Source organism: Siphateles boraxobius, unplaced genomic scaffold (genome assembly GCF_051911475.1).
Source record: "Siphateles boraxobius isolate OS27281-9 unplaced genomic scaffold, OSU_SipBor_1 37, whole genome shotgun sequence".
Lineage (NCBI taxonomy): Eukaryota > Metazoa > Chordata > Actinopteri > Cypriniformes > Leuciscidae > Siphateles > Siphateles boraxobius.
This window is the reverse complement of record NW_027508997.1, coordinates 2,096,673-2,107,500: the sequence shown is the minus strand read 5'-3', so window position 1 is coordinate 2,107,500 and position 10,828 is coordinate 2,096,673. Positions and strand designations below refer to the sequence as shown.

The 10,828-nt window shown below is 36.0% G+C and overlaps 1 protein-coding gene across 2 annotated transcripts in view; it reads left to right on the top strand.

Annotated features, from left to right (window-relative positions):
* cdh23 (cadherin-related 23) overlaps positions 1–10,828 on the top strand; it is a 294,684-nt gene that overhangs the window by 21,750 nt on the left and 262,106 nt on the right. For both annotated transcript variants that reach the window (XM_077196907.1, XM_077196908.1), the window contains exon 2: positions 2,930–3,021. In XM_077196907.1, coding sequence (XP_077053022.1) covers positions 2,937–3,021 — 85 coding nt within the window. In that variant the 5' untranslated portion in view covers positions 2,930–2,936. The remainder of the gene's footprint in view (positions 1–2,929; positions 3,022–10,828) is intronic.

The following is a 10,828-nucleotide window of genomic DNA, read 5'->3' as shown; positions in this document are numbered from 1 at the left end:
AAAGTCTTCTGAGAGGAAGACTGCATATAATGTTTGATATGTTTAAATGTAGGTCTGCACAGTTTGGTAAAAAAAATAGATTTATGTTGAGATTATGTTGACAGATTTCGAATGCAGTACAAATACTTAAACATCAAATACTGCTATACTGCTTGCACATCAAAGCTAAAAGAATCAAAGGCATAAAATCATTTTGAAACAGCAGCTTTCATGTTCAACAGGGTGTGAAACACTACGATCTAGCAAATGATGCCTTTGTCTTCAAATTAAGTTATTTAGCTCATGCTCTGCTGCCAGCAAAAGAGTTACTCTTAAGGGTGTTCACCTGGGTACGAAATTAACTTTTTGCCCTCTAGCTATAGTGAGGATATATATATATATATATATATATACAGGGGTTAAATTGGGATTTATTATGTGGGGGTGCTCTCCTCTCCCTAGGGGGCTCCGGGGGCATGAAAATAAACCATTAAATAGCACTTTCTGGAGAGTTTTGTGCAAAGAAATGGAGAAATTGAGTATTACATGATATCTGAAAAACTGCAAGGTATATACTTTGCATTGTTGTAGTATCAACAGGTATTATACATTTAGCATTTACATTACTGGTAATCAGTCATCACTTGATTACACATTTTATTACCTTGTTATGATATAGTGACCCATACAATGTGCCAAACATAATGTGCCACATGAAGAGACAGTGCAGAATATGACAGTAGCAACAGCTGAGAAGATTTGGGTCTGTGGTGACCAGGTCCACCTCACACACACTTCCTTCTCCCATTCTTTCTCTTTACTACTACTACTACACACACACACACACACACACACACACACACACACACACACACACACACACACACATCCTACTCTGCATCATTTCTCATCAAGATATGCACACGTCACAAAAATAAAATCAATCTATCCTTGTGTAAAGGTTGCTTGGTAGCTAAATGTAGGTCTAGCAAGTCTTATATTTCTGTAATTCACACAGATCAAAACAAATATGCTGACTGAATAGATTGCTAGTTTATTTTGAGTAGCCAGCTAGCAGTTCTCTTGGCAGTTTGCTTATAATCCGGTGTCTGAAGTAAAATGCTCAAAACATCTCCTGAGAAAGATCACATGGTCAACCTAGTCTTGGTTATTTAATTTTGATTTAGTCTTATTTTCCTTTGTCATTCAAGGCCAGGGCACTTTTTGTACATTTCTAGAACTTTTGCGCGCTTTCACATCCCGCGCAACTACGGATCTCCCAGGAATATTTTATATCGCTGCGTTCATTTATCCGTGTCACCTAGATGCGCGTGCGGTGCGCGATCATGGTCGACTGACAACGATATTAAGCAGCTAACAAGAATACGGCCGTGTTCCGATTGTTCTCAGCTCCGCCGAGACAAAATAGACATGCCATTTCAAAAATCTTTCATTTATTGTCAGAAATATGTTTTCAAAAGCATCACTTTCATCAAATTTTATGTGACATAAGTAGGCAACTGACTGCAAACGAACAGGCTTAAGCCTGTTTTATGCTTCTGCGTCGAATCGACGGCGTACCCCCGCAGACCCCTCTGCGTCGCCGCGAACCCCTCCGCCGTAGCTCGACGTGCACCTCCAGAAAATTGTAATTACGCGTCGAGGCGACGCAGACCCCAAGGGCTGTGATTGGTCAGATGCACCGCGATGCAACTGAACTTGACGCAGAACCATAAAACAGCCACGGCGCCGTAGGAGTGACGGCGCAGCTACGCCGTGGAGTTGCCTTTATGTGCCGGGGCTGAGCCCCGGAGAGCCCCGGCCCAATTTAACCACTGTATATATATATATATATATATATATATATATATATATATATATATATATATATATATATATATATATATATATATACTGTAAACACCAGCATAGGGTAAAAGGCACACATTATTGATACAAATACTTTAGCTAAAATAATGTTTTAATAGTTAATACTTGTTCATAAAAATCAGTTGACAGCCAACATAATATATGATATTTACCATATGAATCTAACCATGTCTTGTCAACAAATTTAAAAGTCAGCCAGATGTTTATTATCATGTTAATTACTGTGCCTTTTGCCCCAACAGCAGTGGCGCATTTTACCCCAAATACCATATTTTTACGTATTCTTCCGTCATTGAAAAACTGTTGCTTCAATTACCTTGAACAAAACCGAAAATCATTAAGAAGACCTTTGTCTCAAAATATATTCAATAACTTTTCACTGTTACCCGCGATCACATCTAGGATCAGACAAATTTCCACTTGCATCTCGTGTCAAAGAAAAGAAAACTCTTCTCAGGATAGAGAATGCATTTGTTGTAGCTGCATGTATAAGATTTTGGACCTCATATTCTCATACTGAGATGTTACTGACCTAAAATGAAATGTCTAACCCCTGAAAACTGATGCAAACTGAACAACCACTGAATTTTCAGAAAGCATTTGGATTTTTATTAGGACACTTTAAAGTCCATTTCTGTATCCACCAATGTGTAAAGTTTAAACTGTTAAATTTTTTTCTTCACTGAGATTCAAACAGCTTTTTACAGTTTATCAGGAACCAGACAATGATGGTATTTGCATATCACATGTTTACATCAGGTGCAATGAACTTGTAATGAGGTTTACCTTGAGACATCGCAACTCTCAACATGAACATTATTTATTTAGAGAGATGGATTTCACCTCACAGATGTCGATTACCAGCTGTGCTTTGTTTCTACTAATGTCATAGAATTTTAAATATGTTTTAATCATGAAGACAATGTACATTATCAGTACACAAAAGTGCAGTGTGTTATTTCTGAAACACTAGTAGCACCAAACAGTTGTGATTGTTTTTCATGATGCCACTCTGAATGCATTGGTGCTTGTGCTCTTACTGTGTGTTTGTGTGTTGCAGGTTGGAGATGTCGTGGTGTGAAGGTTCTGGAGGCAAGATGACTTTGGTTAAATTGCTCCTCTCCTTATTGCTGCTACAAACATTTTCCGAAGGTAAGGATGGCACTCACACACAAAAACTTGTTTTTATATCTTTACATAGATTTTTCATAGGTGTAATGGTTTTAAACTGTATATTCTATTCCCTTACACTAACCCTACCCCTAAACCATTACAGAAAAGTTTCTACATTTTAAACATTTTCAAAAAAACATCACTTGGTTTGATTTATAAGCTGTTTTACTTGTGGGGATGTTAAAATTTTCACATTTGACTATCTTTGTTGGTTCATTTGGTCCTACAATGTAAGTAAAACACTCACACTCACTCACTCACACACACACACACACACACACACACACACACACACACACACGTAGTGTTTTAATGTTTTATGGGGACATTCCAAAAAACATCAATTAGTATGATTTATAGATGTCTTGGAACATAATCATTGCATTTAAGACGCCGTGTATAAAAACATGGATCTTGCGATTCTTGCGTTCATTCTGTTCCATACCGTTGCACTTCATCTTGCTGTCTTTGAACTCGAGAACACATCCATGTCCTGCTAAATTGTTAATTTAGCATTGATGCGTTCATTTTTAATCACTATTTTCATTAGTAATTATACCGTATTCATGTTTTAAATTGACATTCCTTATTAAAACTGAATGTAAAAATACCTGAGGAAGCATTAAATCAGTGTGAGAAGAAGAATAGGACCTTATATAAGGTTTATATAAACCTGAGGTGATGAATATTAATGAGGTAACAACATCAGCATTGACTAATTAATATTCATGAGCCAAGTGGCATCACACCCCGCCCATCTTCAGTTCCCCACTAACTCGTTGCTCACGGGTCAAATGTGTCTCTCAGACTCTCAGATTAAAACTCTGATTGTGCTGACAACGGTCCCTCTTCTGTGTCACTCTCATCTGTTTCTCTCATTTTTCAGCCTGCACTCATTACCTTCCTGTTGTCCTTCTATCAGCCCACATGTCCTGTCTTTTCTCAGACATCTCACTCCATCACTGTTCTCTCACAGCTGTCTTTCATTCCTCATTCTTTGTGTGTGTGTGTTGGACACCTGCGCTCTGCAGCGGCCCGTTTAACAAGACAGTGTCTTTACCACTTAACATCAGTCCAGAGGAGTTTATAATTCACTGCCCTCTTCTTCCTCTTCCTGTCTGTGTCCTTTCCTATTGCTGAACCCCTCTCAATCATTTACACACTCCATCTTTCTTCATTAATCTGCCTCACTCCTCTCTGTCTCGCATAGGTCTTGTGGGAGCTGTTCTCTCATGGTTATTAGCTCTGTGTGATTGGTTCAGGGTTTTGAGGGTTAAATGAAAAGAAGGTAAATTAGGGAGGGAGTTTGAGCCCTGAACCCCAGAACAACTCAGGACTGAATGTTAAACACTCCTCGCCCAAAAGAGAGAGTTTAAAAGAATAGTTTGCAAAAAAGAAAATTCTGTCATTATCCAAACTTTTTTCACAGTGACCGTGACTGTCAAGCTTCCACAACGACGAAAAAAAACATCATAAAACTATCATAAAAAGAAATGAATACTTGTGCGATATACTACAAATCTTATGAAGCCATATGATAGCTTTGTGTGTAAAACCGACTGAAATTTGTCATCATTTGCTTTATTCACCTTTTCCAACAAACTCTTGGCACTTCATAACTCATTTACGTTTTGTTAAAGGGGCATTCGGCAACTATTTCAACTTAATAGAACCGTTTAGAAATCATTAGGATGGTTTAATAACCTGTTCTGGTGAGAATGGTGACTTTCCCCGCTCCCCCCAGCGTTCCTAGGCGGAAAACCAACCTTGCAACATGAGGATTAACGTCCCGGTAAATTGGAAATAGGAAGTCTCGTGAGAAGTGAGAACGAGCGAGAAACACAAACTGCTTTACGGCAATTCGACATAAACACACACGCCGCCCTCAATGTGTATGATGTATTACCCACCTCGGTAGACATAGCTCCACAAGATAAAGTTGGCCGGCTCCGATAATAACAAATGCACATGAGCAGCGGCAGAAAGGGGGAGGAGGGGCCGCAAATTAATTTTTTTACGACATTGTTGTGAAATATACGCCTCACAGCTGTAGGGGGAGCTCGTTGACAAAACATGCGACAACAAAAGTGAAAATCAGCGAAGAAATAGCTAGAGTGGCATTATGCCCCTTTAATGCATGATTTCCAGTGAATAACCTACTGTACATTTTAACTACTGTATGGCTTCAGAAGACTTGTAATTAGTGCTGCCAATCAATTAATCATACATTTTCTGTAATTAATTGCACCTAACATTACAAATTTTAATATATTTTTATATTGTAATACATAATTTCACATTGAAATTCAAAATGAATGTGGAAACAACATAAAGATATTTTTTTAAAATTTTGTTTAATGGCATCTTTTTACAAAGTACTATGAATGAAGGCCAGTTTCACCGATACCAATACTGCTACTGATGTCTCTATTTACCCCCCCCCCCCCAACACCCTCAATTTCTGGTGATGAAATTAGTAATTATAGGCATTTAAAGGACAAGTTCGGTATTTTACACTTAAAGCCCTGTTTTAAGATCGTTTCTGATGAAATAGAACGGTTAAGATTGAAATTTGGACAAATGCTGCTGTCCCGAGAATTTTAGGTTTCTGTGGTAGCATCCCCCCACCTCCACAATGGTTTCATAGGGGCACTAGAACAATCATTCATAAAACGCCTTAAAATTTAGTTTACAAAGACGTGAAATTCACCGAGTGGTCTGGGGTGTTGACTGATATGCTCACACAAAAATCGCTGCTAAAGATGCTTTCCAACAGGCTTTATCGTAGTTTTTGTGCAACCCCATTGACTTGTATTGTATGTTCTGTGAGGTAACGGTATTACTCCGCCGCCGGAAATGGAAATGGGGTTGTTTGTATTCTTTCAGTAGTTATGCAGTCACGGTATCGTAGGCTACGTTATAGAAAAAGTACTTTATAAAGTACTTTTTCTGTCCTTTTGGACTGCGAACAGCCTTTATGTTCTGCTAAATAACTACTTTTGTGTTCCTTGGAAAAAAAGGGTAAAGTAAAGAGGAGTAAAGGATTTTCTTTTAATTGTTTTGTTTAACTCTCACTTAAAGGTAAAGTGTAAGAGGTGGAATAGAGGTAAGCTGTCTTCATAAAAAATGATGATGTCTGTGAAGAGATCTGATATGACGTGAGTTTCTGTCCGAACTGTTTACTCAAGACTCTCAATCAATGTCACAATGGTAAAACATCAGCTACAAAGCTTGTTTCACACATCCTTTGTCTGCAGCAGTGCAAGCAGCATAACTATAGCTGGAGGTATTTGTAGAGGGCTTATAGTTTTTGATAATGGCTAAAATAATTATAAAATTTGTCTAGAGCAGACCATTGTGAACTATTACAAAACCCCAAAGTAAAGTTAAACTGCCTCATTAAAGCCTGTAATTTAAAGAATGTGTTGATAAATTGGTTTAAAGGCGAAGTATGTAAGATTTTTAAAAATACATTCTCTTAACCAAGTTTACTGTTCATTGACTTCTATTAGTAAGCCGTTCATTGGTTTATCTCTCTTAAAAAAATGAGCCTCCAAGGCACTATCTAAACATGAGAGCGAAGATCTGTCAATCTCTCTCCAGTTAGCTGCTGTAGGACCATGACTGTTACACAGGTTGAGGTTACATGGGAAAAGACATTCAGCTTTGATTACAGAAGTGTAAGCCAAAATTCAAAATAGCCATTCAAAGATGAAACGTCCTGAAAACGTCAAAGCGAACGTGGCATTACAATGCAATGCGCTACAATGGACTCTTCAGTACCATACAGCATCATCCTACACTCGTTCAGAAAGACAAATGTACATTACTACATTAAATGTACAATCTACATTAATCCGGATACATTTGAAAACGGCTTTTCGTTTAAAAACGCTCTCCGTCCACTAGCGTTTTCAGGCTTTTTCCAACGTTTCAGTGTATTTTTCGCAATAAAACATTGTGCTTTTGTAAAATTAAGAAAATAAACAGGGTGTGCTTTCTGTCTCTCCATCTCCGTTAACCTTTTTTCTGGAGCACGTCTCTAAACTTAAACAAAACTCAGCGAATACTATTCACCCAAGCATGAGCAATATATCTTTATAATCATTTAATTTTGTACTTTTAAAATATCTAATTCAAAACTAAAATAAATATTCTCTGTTTATGTAATCTATAAAAAAGAGAGAGGTGTCAGCCGATCTCACTATCGTTCTCTCAGCTCATTATCTTGCTAATGTGACACGCCCACGGACAGCGCGCGCTATTCAGACGCAAATGATCTTAAGCGACACATGCAAACGTGTCAACGCCCCTCATAACCGCGATAACACAACAAATGTAATCATCAGATTAATGTACCTTTTCGTCTTGCGAGGCTGTGACTGTGAGGATTAATCCTGGGACATTTATGTAGCCTAAGTTTTTTATTCTTGTGCTTTGTTCTAATGTCTGTAAATGCAAAACGACTGTTTAAATTTGAATCACGTTTCTGTGTGTGAATGAATTAACGGCACAGATGGGCGCTGTTGTTTATGTTTAGCCTTCTATGTTACAGATGAAATATGAAAGACAACATTTCGTGGTTTTGGATAAATTCTAAAGTTTTTATTCTAAAATATCAAATAAGCTTTTGTCATCCAGTTTCTGCTCAAATTTTAAATATATAGTTGGCTATGTTCTGTCAAAAATAAACTCATCAACTAAATTGTTATTATAGTGTTTGTTCCAAAGTAAGCTATATAAAAACTAATGAATCCTTAACTTTAAAATATGTATGATGATAATACTGTAGGATAATACTGAGGAATACTGTAGTAAGTTTTTTTCATTCTCAAGTGAATCGCGTTTCTGTGTGTGAATGAATGAACGGCAGAGATGTGCTGTTTACCACAACTCGCAAAAAGACCGTTTAAATTTGAATCGCGTTTCTGTGTGTGAATGAATGATCTGGTTTAAGCAAATTATATTGCTATACTGAGATGAGTAAAAATCGACTGAAATATGTTGAAATAAAATGTTTTTGTATAAGCAACGTATTAAACTGCAAATTAACATTTATATTTCTTATATAAACGAAAGACCTATGTTACAGACATATGAAAGACAACATTTCGTTCACTAGTTTTGCATAGATTAAATTTTTTTACTAAAAATTTGAGGTGACAAAAATATTTGTCACCTCAAATAAGCTTTTGTTTGCCAATTTTTGCTCATATGTTAAATAGCCTATAGTATGTTTTGTCAAAAATAAAGTTATCAAATAATATGTTATTATGTGTTTGTTCCAATGTAGCCTAGGCAATATCCAAAGTAATGAACCCTTAACTTTGAAAAATTTAAAAATGTATGATAAAATGTATACTTTAGTTTTTACAAAGAAAGATTGCACTTGAATTGTTGTTGTAATTGTAACATTTTTAATAAAAAATATATTTAAAAGGTAGATGTAAACAAACTATTAAAAGGTAAATATAAGCCTTTTCTTTAAATAATTTTTGTTGAGTTTTATTAGTGACAAATTTGGGGAGAGGATACATATTCCAAAACTGAAAATACAGTATGAGAATTAACTGCACAATTACTAGACATTGAAAAATATAAAAAAAATGAGATGCTTCCAACTGTGAACCAGTTTGGTAGAATATATATATATATATATATATATATATATATATATATATATATATATATATATACACACACACACACATATATATTGCTCTTGCATTCTTTCTTGTGGCTCAGTGACACACCTGAATGATAAGTATGCGGGCCGCATTGTCTCATGTGTGAATCACTAATATGCATGATGGTGTTGAAAATCGTTGACGCCCCTTGCGCATATTGCCTTTCCAAACAAAAAGTGTCTTAAAACATTTAAATAAATTTATTGTTTTATGTGAATGATTAGGCAGGGTGATTTTCACATCATTTTGAAGAAAAAACTCTCGGCAACGACATCGATTAGTCAAAAGTCTTGTGGACACATATTTAGTATGTGTTTTGTGGCCTTATTTCAGAAACATTATTTTTTATTTTTTTCAATAACCATGCATAAACAATATTCCCTCAAAAATACAAACATGTACATACATGTTGCTCACATATTACGGTAGCCCCGTTTGTGCTATATAGAGTGAATTTACACCTTTGCCATTAACATGTTTATAAGCAACTGAAAAAAGCACAATGCACAAAGGAGATGTTCCATGTCAGAACATCTCAAGGACCCCAAAACCCCCTTAAACCCCAGAGGGTTAATCAAAACACTGTCTCAGTGTGGACGGAAGGCCAAAACGGAGAGAAAAAGATGCGTTTTCAAACGAAAATGTATTAGTGTGGACAAGGCCTCAGTGGGAGTTATGCGCAACAAACTTCAGTATTCTGAAAGATAGATTGCATCGCTTCCGTTCCAGGGGTCTTATTTATAAAACTGTGCGTAGGATCGTTATTAAAAGTGTACGTGCGCCCGAAAGCCAAAAATGGTGTATTCAAAAAATATTCAGACTTATAAAACCGTGCATACGCCAGAACCTGAGCGGAATTCACTTTATAAATCCCAGTCAGCAGAAGATTGTGCGCACATGCGTCTCCTCCCCGAAATAAGCATATATGGAGCTTACACCGCCTAGTTTTACTAAGCATATCCTCATCTGCATATCATTTGCATATGATTATTCATCCACGTGATAACATGTTTAACAGAACAAGAAATTAGGAAAATATGAAATACTGATGTGCTGTCACATTACATTAATACAAATCATTTAGTAGCCTATCCTTGCCTTGTTTTTGAATAAATAAATCAAATAGTGTAAAATACATTTCAGAGAAAGATTTTCTCAGTCTTTTTCACTGGCCAAATTGTATTTTTAATTGATTTATATTTTTAATGGAAACAGATAGACCTTGTTGTGCAATATTTGCACGAAACAATTTTCTCAGACAATCTGCTATTATCATGATTATCACAATCATCTCTATAGTTAAAACATTAAAACAAAGCATGCCAGAGGAAAACTGTTCAAAAGCATTGCATTCACAACAAATTTTTATATTTATTGAATATAAAAAATGTTGTAACTTCTCAGTAATGATTTCATGTACTGTAGTTTAAGTGTTTAACTCCATTAATGAGAATGGCATATTCATATTTTCATCTAAATGTTTTTATCAGAAGTAAAACATAGTTTAAATCATTCTTTTATTTATTTAAACTCTTATTATGAAAATGCACTGTATTTATGATTAGGACTCATAATGAAGATTTACGGTTTTACTTCATCTGCCATTAGATAAGCTATATATGCGTCAATTTCACTAAACGCCCCAGAGGACATTTAAGAAGAGATGGAAATTTGCTAAGTGATAGGCTTAGTGAGTGAAATTATATTTGTATTATCTTCCTGTATATGTATAATCTTCTTTAGATTTTCTGTCTAAAAGTGACCAAAAAGACATTTAACTCCAGCTCACCATCGGTGTCGCCAAATTGCTCCATCTCCAAAACGTTCGTACGCATGGGTCAGAGTTTGCGTGCAGGTGCGCAAATTTTCCCGTCAATTTGTTTTTATAAATCACAACTTATGCGTCGAAAGTGGCGTACACCTCTTTCAGAGTTTGTTTTGTGCGTATGCAACGGTTATAAATGAGGTCCCAGGTCTTTTGTAGGTCATTTGTTAAATATAAAGCTGTTTTAGTCAAGATGCCTTCAAATGAGGAAGCAAAGATGAGCATAACCGATGTTCTTTACCTATACAGATTGATATGTAAACGTTTTTTTTTT